Here is an 18,050-nt window from a genome sequence, read left to right as displayed (position 1 = left end):
GAGACGCCGCTCGGGAGTCGGCGGGACCGGGGTCTGTCTCCTCAGCCGCCGACGCCGCGCTTCGCCTCGGGATCCCCAGGCGGGCGGACGCCCTTTCTTTCTTTCTCTCGCTCTGCCCGTCTTTCTGTCTCCGTCCCTCGCCGCCGCCCCGCCCGGCGGCCTCGGCCTTCCCCGTGCGTCAGGCCCGCCCGCCGGGCCTCGCTCGGTCTCTGTTTGTCTCCGCGGGCCTTTCTCTTGACTCGGGGTCTCGCTCGCTCCTCCGCCCTTACCATCTCCCCTTCCTCTCACCCCTTTTCCTTCCTCCCCCCTCTCCCCACCCCCTTCTCCTGCCCCGGAGCTCGCGGTGCGTGTGCGTGTGTGTGTCCCTCCGCCGACGCCGCCACCTCAGCCCGGCAAATGAACTCCGTCCGAGCCGCCAACCGGAGACCCAGGCGAGTGTCGCGGCCGCGCCCGGTGCAGCAACAGCAGCAGCAGCAGCAACCCCCGCAGCAGCCGCCGCCGCAGCCGCCCCAGCAGCAGCCGCCGCAGCAGCAGCCTCCGCCGCCGCCGCAGCAACAGCAGCAGCAGCAGCAGCCTCCGCCGCCGCCACCGCCGCCTCCGCCGCTGCCCCAGGAGCGGAACAACGCCGGCGAGCGGGGTAAGGCCGCGCTCCCTCCCCGCCGCCCGCCGGGTCGGACGCCCGGCTGACCGGGACCCGCGGGAAGGGAAGCCGGGGCGGGGGCGGCCTGTGCGCCCGGGGGTGGGAGACGGAGGTTGAGCGGAGGCGGGTCCCCCTGTGCCGCAGTGTCAGCCCGGCTTGGGCCCCGGCCGGCAGGAAAAGCCGCGGCTTCCCGACTCGCCCGGGCTCTAGCTCAGGCCGCGCTTTGTTTGGTTTCGGGGGCTTGGCACCCTCTCCCCCCACCCATCCTTCTGGCTTCTCGGCTCGCTCACGGACCCCGCAGGAGTCTGTTGGTGGGTGGGGGAAGAGCGAAGGGTGGGATTTCCCCCTTCTCGGCAGTCTTCCACGGTTTGGTCTCCCGTTTCTAATAGGAGGTGGGGGGAGCGGCTGGGAGTGATCGGGTGGTTGGGGCTGGCTGGGGAACTTGTTTTTCCCCCTTTTCTCTGTTAGCCTCCCCCTTCCTGTGGAGGAGGGGAGAGGGGGACTCGGAGTGGTCGGTGGTGTTGGCCGGGGAACTTGTTTCCCCCCGCCCCCCTCCCTAAGTCACGGGGTAGGGGGAGCAGCTTCTCTTCTCCCAACCCCACGATGTTTGCTGCGCAGTTTGGCTTTAGTTACAGAACCCCGGGGAAGGACCCGTTAAAGCAAGACCTTTAAGTAAATGTAGAATCCATCGGCCATTTCCAGCCCCCTCCCTCGTGTGCAGTGCAGTTACCCTTCCGCTCTATCTACACCCCTCTCGCCTGTACCCCCGCCCCGGCGTACCCCCAGGCCACTGTGTTACTCCTCCATCTCCCAGTGGGATTTGAACGCCCCTTCCTTAGAACTGGCCCCTCGGGAGAGAGAGTGTGTGTGCATATCTGTGTGTGTATGTGTGTGTGTGTGTGTGTGTGTGTTGTGTCCAAGGCCTAGTGAAATGTGTCATTTGGACTCAACTGTGCAGCTCTGTCTGGTAACCACCATTGTCTAAGGGCTGAGGCTCCGGAGGGTTGGATTCTTGCTTTAGCAAAAATAATGTTCAGTTCTACTTTGAAGATGTGGTTATTTGGGGAGGTTCAGGAGGTGGGGTGTTGCACCTTGGTCTCCAAATGCAACTATTCTCTTTATTAGCTGCTCTCAGTGGGGGTGGAGGTCAGTACCGTATTTATGTATACGGTTGTTTTAAGGAGAAGGAGAATTGTTAGGAGACATTTTGCGTGTTTTCGTTGGCGGATTAAGGTTAATTTTATGTGCGTTGATTGTCACACCTCCTTTGATTAAGGAAATTAAGATTAAATGCTTTTTTAAAATTATACATTCTTTCCTTAAAAATTGTTTTATTGTTCTTGATCAAAATACTTAACAAATGAAAGAGGGAGATGATAATCTGAAAAAATAGTTTAAAGGGTTTTCACTAGTCACTGCTACAGATAGTCCTTGTGAAAGCAGTTTTCTATATGTTGCTTGAAAGAATGTGATGTTTCAAGCCAGTTAGAGGTCTTGTGCAACATTATTGGTAATGTGTTTTAATGATTCTTGGATACATTTATAATTTTTTTGTAAATTAAAAATATTTGTAGTTTCAACATTTCCTTTTACATTTGCATATCAGGGTTCTCCTGTGTTCCATTCAAATAATATTCAAGTCTCCTTCCAGAATTGGTACTATATGTAATAGAGTTGACTATTTTTTGAGAAAACAGTGACACTGGATTGAAATCATAATGCGGATTCTATTGCTAGAAGTAAGCTTTTCCAAGATGTACTGATTTGTTAATTTACGTTAACAGTGGATCAGATCCTTTCAGCCAAACTTGGTCTCATTGTGTAGTTTTAAATGTTAATTCTGAATCTCCTTTTCACGATTTGTGTGTATTTTCAAACTTAGTTGAGGTCCTTATATCTTGGTCACTTTTCTTCATTTGTTTGAAATTATTAGCTTCTAAAGTCTATTTCCTTTTGAAGTAAAGTGACTTGGTAGTTGGCAGTCACATGCTGGAGTGTCATTTTTCTTTTCTTTGATATCCATAAACTGACTAAGATGTTCATGAATCAGAATTTCAGTATGTGCCCAACCAAATGGTAAATCATATTCACTGTAGGGTTGTTACTTTGCTGCTGCTGGTAGGAACTGTTCTGGAGATTCTATGTTGGCACAGAGGGGGAAAGAACTTGCTGATTAGCCTTCAGGGAAAATGCTGTGGGTCTTTTGGAGGGCAAATAAATGGCCTCAAAATGAATGAAACATTAAGATGAATTAAAAGAGTAAAATAAAAAAGATTTTGCTAGTTTTATGTAAAACATATGTCATTCTTTGAAAATTGGCATTTTGATTATATTTTAAATGTACAGTTCTCATAATGATCAGAAGCTAGTAGCCAAGAAGAATGCTTTTCATTTTAACAGTTTTATGGAGTATGCAAAGTGTCACTATTTCTGGTTTAAATAGGAAAGGTTTTTTGTTTGTTTGAAAATATGCTGGGTTTCATAATTTTGACAAGGTAATGAAGGAACTACAGCTAATGTTGTGCGTGTGCATGTTTTACTTTTTACTAACTTTTAATGGATATGTAACTCTTGCATTAGAGTCTTAGATAGAGTTACATAATAGTGCATCAGACAGCTTTCCAAGTAGGGAATTGAAGTGAGACTGTTTCAAGGCAACTTAAATTATTTCAATCTATATAAAAGAATCACTTATTTCATGTAAAGGGTGGACTTAAGGCTTTTATAGTAATAAAAGTTACAGGATAGTGTATTTTTTCAAGCAAAAATTCTGTCAGAACTGGTTTTTAGTTGCTTCTTTGCCCTCATGTTAATTAGTCTAAAAACTTCCTTGACACCTCCTTTGTATTTGAATGTTTGTAAATGGCCAATGTTTAAAGAAGAAAGAAACAGCCTTATGGAGCGAAATCTTATGAGGACTTTTCAAAGCCTTGCTTGGGGGAGATTTTCTTACACCCCACATTGAGAAATAATCAGCCTCCGTGTTTCATGGAATGCTTTCTTCATTCATTTTACCCGAAATGGTCCACTGTCTAAAGAAGGAATACAAATCATGAGCATTTTTAGGCTGTTAATTTAAAATCCTGAGTTTAGGATTTCACATACCACTTTAAGCTGGTAGAAAATAATTTGTGTTCCACATAGGGACCCTTTGATAATATATTGCAGATTCAGTGAAACTGAAAGTAGTGTGGGGTTGGATTTTATATATTCGTTTTCTTTTAAAATCCTAAAAGGATTTAGTTTTTGTAACTTGTTCTGCTGAATTTATCTTGAAATCTATTTGGTAGTCTTTTTTTAGAAGTATGTATGAGGAAAGCTTACAAGTCTGCAGAAGTGCTATGTATTCTGAGCATTTTCAGTTTCTAGTTGTTAAAATTGATTACTTTGAATAGGTATTAAATGCACGTGATTTAAAATTCAAAAGTCCCTTTCCTAAACCTGCCTTCAGCTACCAAATTCTCCTACCTGGCATCAGTCTATTGATTGATTATTATGTCTGCTATTAATTTCTCATTTATTATGTTTTAATAAAAGATGGAATTTGACTTCTGAAAATCTTGATATGGAAGTTTTGGAAAATAAGTGTAATTTTCTAGTTATTGGGAAATTCATAAGATTGAAGTGCTGAAATTTTAACTGATCATTTATAGTTCAAGAAATGCAATGAATACAATATATTAATGGATTTTGCTATTAACTTCTAGTCTGAAATAATTATATAGAGTAAAAATGTAATCAGTCTCTTTAATCCCATATTTGTGGGATTAAAATCTCACCTGTTATCCTGGAATTATAGTCTTTTTTTTTTTTTAAGTGAACTTTTGAAGTAGTTCAGTATGTATAGTATTACATAAAATATTTCTGATGTAGCTACATATTTATTATATGCAACAGTCAGGAAACTCCTTAGTGTTCTATTCATGCGTGCTAATTATACTTTTCTGTGGGGTTTTAGCCCATTATTTTACCTTCGGGTTCTTCCTACTGCATACAGAATGAGGAACTTCTGCAAACTTTATAGATAGAAGAGTTCTGGACAAGGAACCTGATTTTTCCTCTTTTAGGAATTATGTACTGTGGGTCACTGCTCTCCCATCTTGTGACTAAACCTTCAAAATATTTACATGGCCTTAGAAGAGAGATGCCACTCAACTGTGTCTGTATGTGTGTGTGCATGTGTGTGTGTGGCCTGTTTCTCAACACTTAGAAATTATTTGAGGAATAGAAATGGGATAGTGACAATACTGTTGTTAGAGTTCTGCTGATAAGGCCTAAGGGTTGTCCCTATACTGTTTGTCTCTTTCATTACTGGAAATTCTGGCAAACCTGAGGAAAGGCCAACCAGCTTGGAGACCTACCGGGTAAGGCAACAAAGACCCAGTTAGTGAGGACCCTTGAACTTAAGTTTGGCAGAATTCAAGGCTAGTGAGTATTTTATCAGTCTTTTTCTTCTATTTGTTTTAATTTTGAAAATAAACAGTCTATAGTAATGAGTTATTTCAACTTGAGGTCTCTTATTGTTCCCTCTTTTATTCCTAACAAGTTACCCTTATTTTGTATCTATCTTGTCCCATTGGTCTCTGAAGGGTACTCTGTTTTAGACCTTCCATTTCTCAAATTTATCAGTCATTTAAATTACATTCTTGTCTTCCAGAGAACTCTGTTTAATATGTGAGGTTGTAAGCAAGGTACCCCCAAGTGGCAGTTGTTACCCTCTGAAAATAAAATTATAAAGAAGCAAAATATAAGGGATGAGACAGTTGGGGGTAGTATGATGGCTAGAGCTCAGAGTTAGAGCTAGCTAGATGTGGGTTCTAATCCTAGCTATACCAGTAGTGAGCTATTTGACATGGGGCAAACAATGTAACCTCTCTGAGCCTTGCTTTATTATCTTTAAAATAGGGACAGTAACACTTGTCTTAGCAGTAATTGTAAAGATAAGAGATAGTAAAGTACCTAGCATATGGTAGATGCTCAATAAATGGCAGCTCTTTTAAATATTAAAAATAATAGTAAGGAATTGAAGCAGCCATTTATAAAACTAAACCTAAGAGATAAAATGCGTATGAGTCGCTAAAGAGTTTCCGTCATATCCCAAAATGCAGTCTGGGTGATGTGGTATAATCTCAGAGAAACTGATTTGCAATTATAAATCACTAATCTTATATCTAATGAATTGAAATATTCTTTGAAAAAAGAATAAGAAAATGGAAGAAATGGGTATTTGGAATAATAATAAACAGTGACTCTGTTTCTTCTTACATACTAGAGTCTGTGCCAGACACTTTTCTTATATACTGTCCCTCTTAGCAATTCTCTACGATGGCTGTTAACGTAGCAGTGAATATGCTTGGTAAGTAGCAGAGAAGAATTTCGAAATTGATTTATATCACCTGGTCTTTCCATAAACAGGGGAAGATACTGAAATACATTTGGCAGAATATCTCCATCACTTTTACAGAAAGGAATAACCTAGCCCTTGCAGCACATCAGTCCCCTGTCTTATCCCATCTTTTCTGTCGGAGGCAGATACAGTAGTCCGATGCCAATGATTGTTAAGTCATTTGGTTTCATGTTTTCTGAGTAGCTTTCTGATCATAATTTTACCTCATGTAGATTTGTCTCCAGATGAGATTGCACTGATTGGCTCACATGTTTTTCCAGTTTGTTGATGAGATCACTAAGCACTCATTGTGCAAAGAAGGGTAGATTTCCCTTGAATTACTCATAAGTTATGAATAAAGGGTGTTAAGTCATTTTTTAATTCATAGTTATAGACTGGACTGTTTCAGGAAGGAAAAAAATGTGAGTTAAATTAGACTTCAGTATGAATTTTGACAGGTTTGTAGACTAAATATCCTTTTCTTACCATAGCTTGGTGTCTTTACATGCATAGCTTTGGGTTTTTATATAAGTTTGGTTAACACAAAAAATGTGCTTAAACTTAATCCTTAGAAAATAGAAAAATGAAACTAAGTGACTTCCTTTACATAATTTATTGTAATTGAAGGCAAATATTGAAAATATTTACTTTACTTTGAAAATGAATGCGCTGTGTATTTTTTTATTTTAAAACACCCCAAATAAGATAGCGTAGTTAAAAGCAAATGCAAATCATTTAAGTTAGTTGTTTATTCTCCCAATTTTTAAAAATCTAGTTGTCAAGTGTTCTGCCCTTCTAACAGATGGAAAATTGTATGACTGTGTTCAAAAAAGGAGAAAACATTCCCTCAACTGGTGGCTAAACCTTAAAAAGCATTAATGGGACTTCCCTGGTGGTCCAGTGGTTAAGACTCTGTGCTTCCAGGGCAGGGGGCACGGGTTCGATCCCTGGTCCGGGAAGTTCCGCATACTGTGTGGTGTGGCCAAAAAAACCCAAAAAAAATCCAAAAAACATTAATGTATACTTTCACATATCATTAGAGATGAGGTGCCATTCATCTTTTTTGTGAAGAGAGCCTACTTTTCTCTTTTCTCAAAGCTTAGAAATATTTCTACTGATAGAAATGGAGTAAGAAACTGTGCTTTAAAATTATTTTTCTGGTAACAGTGATAATCTTAGTTTCACAGTTTTCCCGTAGTGTACACTCAGCACTCATATGGTTGAGTTGGGTTGTGTCAGAATCTTTGATTGCTGCAAGTTTGTGTGGAATTAACTGGCTACTATGTGGATTCACCCTTTGGCATTGGTTTCTTTAGTACCATGTGTTGATAACTGACTTGCATGAGTTTAGCCTTTACTGGTTTGCTGACTCTACTTGGATTTAGATATGAGAATTCTTTTTGCACTCAAGTATTGATTTTGTATCTTGCATCCATAGTATATAAATATATATATAATGTGTGTATATATGTATATACATATATACATATGTATGCGTAAGAACACATGGCTTTATGAGACTCCTAACGCTTAGGAGGAAGGGAGTGGGGAAAAGGAAAGGCATAGTCACCTGCTATAGTTTTGAGGGTTGGTGTGTATATATATGTCATTAGTAATTGATCTACTTTTTTGAAAAAAGAAAAAAATAACAGGCTTTAAGGATAATTAGAAGTGAGTAGAATTCAACAATGGTAAGTAGGAGTCACTCAAGTTTGTATCATGGCAGAGAAGATCAAACAAGACTTGTTTAAAATAAATGGAGATGGGTGAAGACACTATATTTTGAAATCTAGTATTTTTGGCAAACCAATTGTATTATAAAAGAAATTGTGGAATTGCTCATTTTCCTTCTTTATATAGAAGAAATTTCTTATTTACAGTTATTTGTTAAAAGTAGACACAGAACTTTGAATCACTGTTGTACACCTGAAACTTATATAATACTGTACATCAACTATGCCTCGATTTAAAAACGTAGACACAGCTATTCACAGTTGTGTGCGAATGACTGATATCTTTGTAATCCTTTGAAATATATTTGCATTTTAAGAAACTGATTATTTGGTCAAATTTTCATATTTTAAGCTCAGTAAAAGTAGGAGAAATAAGCAATTTGGAGAAAGACTTTTTGGGTAGGAGTGCTCCCTCAGAGGCAAAATGAGCTCATCAGAGGAGGGGGAGAGTGGAAGATTTTTGTGAGAATCACTTACCTTACATATTTATTTTTCCTAATCGACTACTTCTGAACCTAAAATTTGTCTAAAGTTTCACTTTTTTCTTCCCCCCAAAAGAGTAATTTTGAGTTGATGGTTTGGAGAAAAGAGAAAGAATTTGAGCAGGTACAAGTGACAGTATGTATGGGTCATTTACATTAACAATGGTCATTTGATTAGAAACCGTCTATATGTAACTTTATATATCTATATGTGTATGTACTATATATATAACTACATATAGTTATTTAAATTGTAGAAATAACTTTTATTAGTTTATTTTAAGATTTATTTATTTATTTATTTTTGGCTACATTGGGTCTTAGTCGCGGCATGGGGGATCTTCTTTGAGGCACATGAGACCTTTAGTTGCAGAACGCGGGCTTCTCTCTCTAGTTGTGGCATGTGGGTTTTCTCTCTCTAGTTGTTGCGCCCGGGCTTCAGGGTGCACGGGCTCTGTAGTTTTCGGCATGCAGGCTCTCTAGTTGAGGCGTGTAAGCTCAGTAGTTGTGGTGCGCAGGCTTAGTTGCCCCAGGGCACGTGGGCTCTTAGTTCCCTGACCAGGGATCGAACCCACATCCCCTGCATTGTATGGCGGATTCTTTACCACTGGACCACCAGGGAAGACCCTATTGGTTTTTTCCAACTTAAGGTTTTGGTGAATGTATACAAGTGCACACAAATCACTGATGTACAGCTTGATGACTTTTCACAAAGTGAACATATCTGTGTAATCAGTAATACCTAGATCAAGAAATAAACTACCAGCATCCCAGAAGTATCCCCCACCCCCACCAGTGCCTTCCCACTCACTACCCCCAACCTTATCTTTCTAACTGCTTGAATTAGTTTTACCTGTTTTTGAACTTTAAATGTAATCATCTAATATATGTGTATGTATAGCTGATTCATTTTGTTATAAAGCAGAAACTAACACACCACTGTAAAGCAGTTATACTCCAATAAAGATGTTTAAAAAAATAATAATAAGGGCTTCCCTGGTGGCACAGTGGTTGAGAGTCCGCCTGCTGATGCAGGGAACACGGGTTCGTGCTCTGGTCTGGGAAGATCCCACATGCCACGGAGCGGCTGGGCCCGTGAGCCATGGCCGCTGGGCCTGCGTGTCCGGAGCCTGTGCTCCGCAACGGGAGAGGCCACAACAGTGAGAGGCCCGTGTACCGCAAAATAATAATAATAAAAAAAAAATAACATACAAAAAAAATATATAATCATCTAGTATGTATTCCTGATTGTTTGACTTATTTTGCTTAATATTTGTATGTCAGTTTCATCCATGTTGTTGCTTGTAGCAATAGTTCATTCTTGTTGCTGAATAAGATTACATTGTATGAATAAACTGCAATTTATCCATTCTACAACTGATGGATATAGAGTTGTTTCTGTATTTGGCTGTCAGGAATAGTGCTGCTATGAGCATTTTATATTTATCTTCATGAGCACATATACACGTTCCCTTTAAGTTTTATACCTCAACATATGCCATATTTATCTTTTCCAAGGGCAAAACTTCCATTTACTTCGCAAGAAATGGAAGATAAAACAGCTTTAAGACATATGAATATGGCCTCTTATAATTACGTTGTTGAAACTATTTTATTTCAAATATTAGTGTTTTTCTTAAATTTTTTGATAATTCCACTTATGTATCCTTTAACAGTCCGGTATTAGGCAGTTTACCCATCAACTTAATATGCTTTAATTTTCCCCAGAGATCATAGGTTGGGTTATTTTGAGGAGAGGGGAAATCTTTTTTATATTCAGGGATTTTTAAAACTACTGTGGACCTTAATATGTAATTCTGAGTCTTAAGTCCAAAAACTGTTGTTTCTTTTTGCTACTGCCATAATTTTGTTTGTCCTTTTTTGTTTGGAACCCTGTTTCTTACTACTTTTTTAAACTTATCCTTTTAACTCCTGTGAAAATATTTTGCTATTGTTCGGTCAGTTTCATTTTATTTCTTGTTTTTCTGCATATATTGATTATCCTTTGTTATCTTACATTCAGCTTATTTATAAATTATAAAACTTTCACAGAAAAATTGGGGCACATTTTGCTCTCAGAGTTGTTTTTTTAGTCCTTGTCTACATCTCTTCGTTCCTTTCATATAGGAAGGTGTAAAAGTGCCTCTGCCAGCATCATCGATAAGTTCTTCCTGAAGTGAAAGATTGTGCTGAAGTGCTAGTGATTTATAAGCTTGTATACCCTATGATACAAGTATTCCCTGAGATTGACAGATGGGCTCTGTTCTTAAAGAACTACTTGCTTGAAACTGATGATACAGTAGCCTCAGATACCAAAGGAGTAAGATTTCATTATTTCATGTCTGCTCTTTCAGCACTTAACAGTCCAGTGTTAGTACTAACAGTTGTTCTTTCTTGTCTACAACAAGCAGTGTGGAGAAGACTGTCACCTTCCTTTACATTTTTTTAATTATTATTTTTAACCATAGCCATAGTCAGTAAATGTTGCTTGTTAAGTTTGGGAGGGATAAGGAGCCTGAGCTTTTTCAAAGTGGCTTATTCTTTTTTCTGCAGTTGTTTCTTAATCTCATTTCTAAATTAGAAGATTTTAAATAAGCTGACTTTTGAGATGGTCTGAAACTCTTTCTGTATCATTTGAGTTACCAGTATAAATAAGTGAGGTCTGAATTTGGGTATTACTATACAGATATATTTCTTGCTTTGATGGAACTTAAAGTTGAGCTAGAGACTGAATATAAATAACATCTGAGATCAAGATGACTTGAAATAAGCGTGTTGGTATTATTTTCATTGTCTTCTGGTACATATTTTTTTAAGAATGAATATGTGTGTGTGTGTGTAGGTGTATGTATCTGGAGTTTCATTTGTAACCTTATCTTTAGACTGTTTGCTGAGACCATACTCTCTTAGAGAGTTTTCAGTTAAATGCTATTAAGATGAAGTTTTGTTATGACTCCCTACTCTTCGGTTTATGTTTTACCCTTTAATCATTGGTTGAATTACCTTTGTGCCACACTTAGAAAGTTGTTGCAGCTTAAACATTAAGCCAAGTTATAGCGTTTCTACGTAACTGAGAAAGAAGCACGTGCCTAGTGAAGGAAATTACCCACAGAGTTGGGGTCATTCATCTTGTTTTCATAGTATTTGCCCTTCTTCATTACATTCATTGTTTCGTCCGTATATGCAGAAACTGAGAGTAGGTTAAAGTTACATTATGTTGCTAGAATTTAAGCTCAACTGCAGAAATAATACAACACTTTCGGGTTCTTCATAGCATCTGTAATCCCACATACCTAGTAGTCGTAACTCTCAGGATGCCTTCATAGATTTTTCTGATTCTGTCTTAGTATCTCTATTGCCACATCTCATGGGGAACCTGTTCTCTACTTCTGAATTACTTGGTTTGAGAACCTCTTAGCTGAAATCTTTAAAGCTGAAAAACTGAGCTGGGAGATCTGGATGTAGTGAGCTTGTCCAGGGTTTGTAAAGTTTACATACCAATCATAGACATACTTTGATAACACACACATACCCACAGTGAAACTGGGAATAGGCACTCTTGATATTGTGAAGTGTCTAAAATTTTTTGGTAAAATGTTAACAGTAGTGTCTTAGGATGGTGGAGGTGAGATGACTTTTTTAATTCTTTCTATAATTCTTTGTTTTTCGAAGACTGTATATGGAATCTGGAAGGAGGGAGGTTTGTATTTATTTTAAAGAATTTAATAGTTCTGATTGTGATGTGAACTCATTCTGCTTGGTTTGATGACATAGTCCCCACGTGGGTCATTTTAGATATGAATAAAAACTTAAAACTCTACATTTTTCAATGCTGTAAGTGTGTTTTAAGTACTTATTAATTTATGGACATTTTGGGGTTTTGTATTTATTATAACTTTAGGATAGTAATTGGCTAATATCATATATAGGAAATGAGGATAACTGATGATCAGGAATTCAGAATTAAAAACAAAATTTGATATTTGGAACTTTGAGCCAGTGATACTGTCTTCCCAGGATAAGTTTCTGACTGTAGATTATGGTAGTAAATACATACAAATAATATTTTAATTACATGCCTGGCTGAATGATGGAAGATGGAAATTAAGTGTGCAAATGAATTGCATAGTTAGGGGAAAAAAGATTTATTATTGTTCACAACAGATGGCTACTTCCTCTGTACCCTGGTGGTGTGGATTCATGTCTATTTGATAATTTTATACAGGGGGACTATTTTTTTTTCATAAAACTGGTGTTAGCTCTGAAGAAATTAATGGCTATCAGTTTATTAAGTTCAAACAGGGATTGCTAAGGGAAATTGTTTCATCGTTATCAGTTTTTTAAAAAGCCACATTCCTCCCCTTCTAAGATACTATATTCTAAGAAGTTTTGGACTGTGGGATCTAATGTGTTTGGGAATAAATAAGAACCTGGCAATGTCTTTCAAAAAATAGGGGCCTTTGAAGTTAACTTTAGTAATTAGATTGGGAATTAACTTATCTCACACTCACCTGACTAGTCTTCTGATTATCTTTATAAACCCAAACCAGGAGAAAACAAGCATTTTCCTCTTACAAAATACACTAAAACTTTCATTGAATGAGGTGAACTGTTTGGCTTTTTTTTTTTTTAAGTAGGGGCTATTAATATGGTTTAGGGCAAATCAGTCATTAAATGTAGATTCTAGATAGTGATCAACATAGTTTTATGAAGAGCTGATTACAGATATATTTAAAGTGTTTTTCTGAAGTAGTGACTTGGTAGCTGAAGAGGGAACAGGAACAACAGAGCCAGGTTTAAATAAAACACTTTATTCTTTTATGAAGCAGTCATACTGATGTTGTGACAGTTGGGGGAACTTTAAGTTGTATTATATGGAAGCTACAACTTGTAAAAATAGTGCTAGACAGTTGCAAATAGATATTTACTAAATGGTTGTTTCTTTTTCCCTTCACCTTCCTTTCCTGGACTCAAATTTGTTCACATAATCACTGATTTAAACGACCAAGCATATTAACTTCATTGATAATTGTTTTAAATGTGATGAGGTTGAGTACTTGAAAAACCAAAAATAGAAATCAAATTACTTTGAATAGTCTGTTAAGAAAAAATGAACAAACATGCTTTAATCTTTGTAGAAATAACCAAAAAATGAGCAGTAGCTTAGAAATGTTGAGCCAGAAGTAGCTATAGCAGAAAGTGATTTGGTCTGTAGTTGAATGAATCATCCTAAAGTGTGTGTGTGCATGTAAACACAGGAAGTTGTGTCGTAGTGATGTTGGAATGGTTGAAAAAACGATATGTCTATTAGAAAAACTTAAGTGTTATTCTAAAGAGTAATAAGCTAAAGGGCAAATTAAGAACTTTCAGGGAAAGTAAAAAAACAGTCACTTTTAAAATTGCATCAAAAAAAAATTAGGAATAAACCTGATCAAGGAGGTGAAAAACTATGCTGAGAACTATGTAACATTGATAAAGGAATTGAAAATGATTCAAAGAAATGGAAAGATATCTCATACTCTCCATTTGGAAGAATCAATTTTGTTAAAATGGCCCTACTTCCCAAAGCAGTCTACAGATTTAATGTGATCCTTATCAAATTACCCATGACCTTTTTCACAGAACTAGAACAAATAATCCTAAAATTTATAGGGAACTGTAAAGGGACCCAGAATTGCCAAAGCAATCCTGAGGAAAAAGAACAAAGCTGGAGGCATAACTCTCCCAGACATCAGACAATACTACAAAGTTACAGTAATCAAAACAGAGTGGTATTGGCACAAAAACAGACATATGGATCAGTGGAACAGAAACGAGAGCCCAGAAATAAATCCACATACCTACAGTCAATCTTAAACAAAGGGGGCAAGAATATACAATGGAGAAAAGACAGTCTGTTCAGAAAGTGATGTTGGGAAAACTGGACAGCTGCATGTAAATCAGTGAAGTTAGAACACTCCCTCATATCATGCACAAAAATAAACTCAAAATGGCTTAAAGACTTAAATATAAGGCATGATGCCATAAAACGCCTAGAAGAGGACATAGGCAAACATTTTCTGACATAAATTGTACCAGTGTTTTCTTAGGTCAGTCTCCCAAGGTGATAGAAATAAAAGCAAAAATAAATAAATGGGACCTAATCAAACTTAGAAGCTTTTGCACAGCCAAAGAAACCATAAAACGAAAAGACAGCCTACAGACTGGGAGAAAATATTTGCAAATGACCCACAGGGCTTAATTTCCAAAATACACAAACAGCTCATAAAACTCAATAACAAAAAAAAAAACAAGCCAGTCAGAAAATGGGGAGAAGACCTAAATAGGCATTTCTCCAAAGAAGACATACAGATGGCCAACAAGCACTTGAAAAGGTGCTCAACATCACTAATTATTAGAGAAATACAAATCAGAACTACAATGAAGTACCACTTCACACCGGTCAGAATGGCCATCATTTAAAAGTCTACAAATAACAAAAGCTGGAGAGGATGTGGAGAAAAGGGAACCTTCCTACACTGTTGGTGGGAATGTAAATTGGTGCAGCCACTATGGAAAACAGTACGGAAGTTCCTTAAAAAACTAAAAATAGAGTTGCCATATGATTCAGTAATCCCACTTATGGGCATATATCCAGAGAAAACTCTAATTGGAAAAGATACATGCACCCCAATGTTCATAGCAGCACTATTCTCAATAGCTAAGACTTGGAAGCCACCTAAATGCCCATCAGCAGATGAACAAATAAAGAAGATGTGGCATGTATACACAATGGAATACTATTCAGACAAAAAAGAATGAAATAATGTCATTTGCAGCAACATGGATGGACCTAGAGATTATCATACTAAGTGAAGTAAGAGAGAAAGATAAATATCCTATATTATCACTTATATGTGGAATCTGAAGTATGACACAAATGAGCTTATTTACAAAACAGAAACAGACTCACAGACATAGAAAACAATTTTATGGGTACCAAAGGGGAAAGACGGTGGGGAGGGATAAATAAGGAGTTTAGGTTTAGCAGATACAAACTACTATATATAAAATACACAAACAGCAAGGTCCTACTGTAGAGCACAGGGAACTATATTCAATATCCTGTTATAAACCATAATAGAAAAGAATATGAAAAAGAATATATATATGTATAACTGAATCACTTTGCTCTACACCAGAAACGAGCACAACATTGTAAATCAACTATACTTCAGTTAAAAAAAAAAAGAATTACTTTCACATGGTTGAAAATAAGTCTTAAAAGAAAAATGTTCCTCAGTTATTTTTCTATATTTTCAGAAGATGGCTAGAGAAAATGAATTTAAATTAGATTGATGATCTATACTGGTGGAAATAACATCTCACTAAAGACTATGTACTTTTCTTTGGTGGTAGCTATTATTATTAGATATTTAAATTATCTTAGAGATAGTAAATTAGAAATTATAGAATGTTGGAAATAGAACCATAGTGCCAATTCTTGAGGTTTATTCACTTGCTCAGGTTAGAATTAGAACACAGGTTTCCTTACTCCCAATCAATGATGATGGTGTTATCTGTTTTTTTAATATAGATTTATTATTTATATATGTTTTGGCTGCGTTGGGTCTTTGATGCTGCGTGTGGGCTTTCTCTAGTTGTGGTGAGCAGGGGCTACTCTTTTTTTGTGGTGGGCAGGCTTCTCATTGTGGTGGCTTTTCTTCTTGTGGAGCACAGACTCTAGGGTGCAGGCTTCAGCAGTTGTGGCACATGGGCTCAGTAGTTGTGGCACACGGGCTCAGTAGTTGTGGCACACGGGCTCAGTAGTTGTGGCGCATGGGCTTGGTTGCTCTGCGGCATGTGGGACCTTCCAATACCAGGGCTCGAACCTGTGTCCACTGCATTGGCAGGTGGATTCTTAACCACTGCACCACCAGGGAAGTCCCGGTGTTATCTGTTCTTTTTCTGGAGTTTCATTATCATTTTGTTCATTTTTCAGTTTAGTGATTTGTTAAACCTGTTGATCTGATAAACTTCTCTGTAATTCCTTAGTTGAACTAAACAAAATTAATTTTTTTTAGAATACTTCTCTTAGTAACTTAAAAAGAATATGCAAGTAAGATTTTAGCTTGTTTTTTATTGGTTGATTTAATTTTTTTGTTGTTGTTTTGTTTTGGCTGTGACTGGTTGGAATAAATATTGATATTATTCAGTGTAAGGTAAACCATATTTGACAATAGATTAATATGTTGATTCCCAGTGTAACTGATTTCAGATGTGTAAAAACTGGTTAATGCTTTTGAAGAGGTAAAGCTTTTTTTTTTTTTTTCACTACGAATTCAAGTGTCCATTTATGATACTGGTGGTATTTCAATCAATAAGGAAGTGATTTACTGTTCACTAAATTGTATTGAGACCATTGATTATTCATTTGGAAAAACATTCAGTTAATTTCCTACTTTGTACAATAACAAGAAATACATTCCAAATGATTAAGGAGCTGAAAATTTTTGATTAAAAAAATTTTTTGGTAGTAAAAACATGTAGCGTGAGATCTACGCTTCTAACAAATTTTTAAGCGTACAATACAGTATTGTTAACTATAGGCAAGATGTTGTACATCAGATCTCGAGAACTTATTTATCTTTCATAACTGAAACTCTATACGCATTGAATAGCAACTCTTCATTTCCCCTTCCCCCTAGCCCTTGGCAGCCACGATTCTACTCTCTGCTTCTGTGAGTTTGACTATTTTAGGTACTTCATATAAGTGGAATCATATAGTATTTGTCCTTCTGTAACAGGCTTATTTCACTTAGGATAATGTTCTCCTAGTAAGAGCTCAGTGTTTTTTAAAAATCTGAGAAGAAAGTACTCTTTTTCCTAAGCAAGGCCAAAAAAAATCCAAAAGTCATTAAAGAAACATCAGGAAATTGACTATGCAAAATAAATTGAAAGATCTATGCAAGAAAGGTGAAAAAACAAAGTTAAGGCAAATGAAAGACTGGAAGAAAAAAATTTACACCTATCCAACATACAAACAATTAATATATATGAGTCTTTATGAAAAAAAATTTAGAGATAAAATATAACTTATTAAGCTGAATCCTCTTTTAAAAACTATCTGCCATCCCATTCCCCTCCGCACTCTGACCCTTCTCAGAAATAACCACTGTCATGAATTTGACAACCTGTTCATTTCTTTTTAAAAATATTTTTACATGTATGTGTGCATCTCTAAACATTCATGGTTATGGTTGTTGCTGTGGGAAAGTAAGAGCTTGCCTTCAAGATGTTTATGGCTCAGTGGATAAACGGAAATATGAAATATTCTCTCAAAAGACATTTAATGTGTGCCAAGTGAGTGGTATAAATAATGAGTGCCTGGCACTCTAGAAATTTTTAAACGGTTGCTAAATGAATTAATGAATACAGAAGTATATGAAACTTAAAGAAGTCAGTTCTTTTCTCTTCCTCTATCCTACTCACCAGAGGTAACTGTTAATTGTGTTTGTGTGTGTTTGTGTTTACTTTTGAGTTTGTTTAATGCATGTGTATATAAATACACATACTTTTTTTAAAAAATAGATTTATTTATTTATTTGGCTGCATTGGGCCTTTGTTACTGTGTGCAGGTTTTCTCTGCGGCAAGCGGGGGCTACTCTTTGTTGCGTTACGCGGGCTTCTCATTGCAGTGGTTTCTCTTGTTGCGGAGCATGGGCTCTAGGCGCGGGCTTCAGTAGTTGTGGCACGTGGGCTCAGTAGTTGTGGTTCACGGGCTCTAGAGCACAGGCTCAGTAGTTGTGGCGCACAGGCTTCCTTGCTCC

At 37.6% G+C, this 18,050-nt stretch overlaps 1 protein-coding gene across 1 annotated transcript in view; it reads left to right on the top strand.

Moving 5' to 3' along the window:
• Positions 1–396: 396 nt before the first annotated feature.
• Positions 397–18,050, top strand: part of FBXO11 (F-box protein 11) — a gene marked incomplete at its 5' end in the record, with an annotated part of 99,340 nt that continues 81,686 nt past the window's right edge. The window contains one exon of the mRNA XM_082671928.1: positions 397–637. Within this exon, the coding sequence (XP_082528054.1) occupies positions 397–637 (241 nt within the window). The remainder of the gene's footprint in view (positions 638–18,050) is intronic.

Source organism: Grampus griseus (assembly GCF_964374135.1).
Source record: "Grampus griseus genome assembly, chromosome: 15".
NCBI classification, from domain to species: domain Eukaryota; kingdom Metazoa; phylum Chordata; class Mammalia; order Artiodactyla; family Delphinidae; genus Grampus; species Grampus griseus.
The sequence above is the reverse complement of the archived record's forward strand: the minus strand, read 5'-3'. Positions and strand labels throughout refer to the sequence as shown.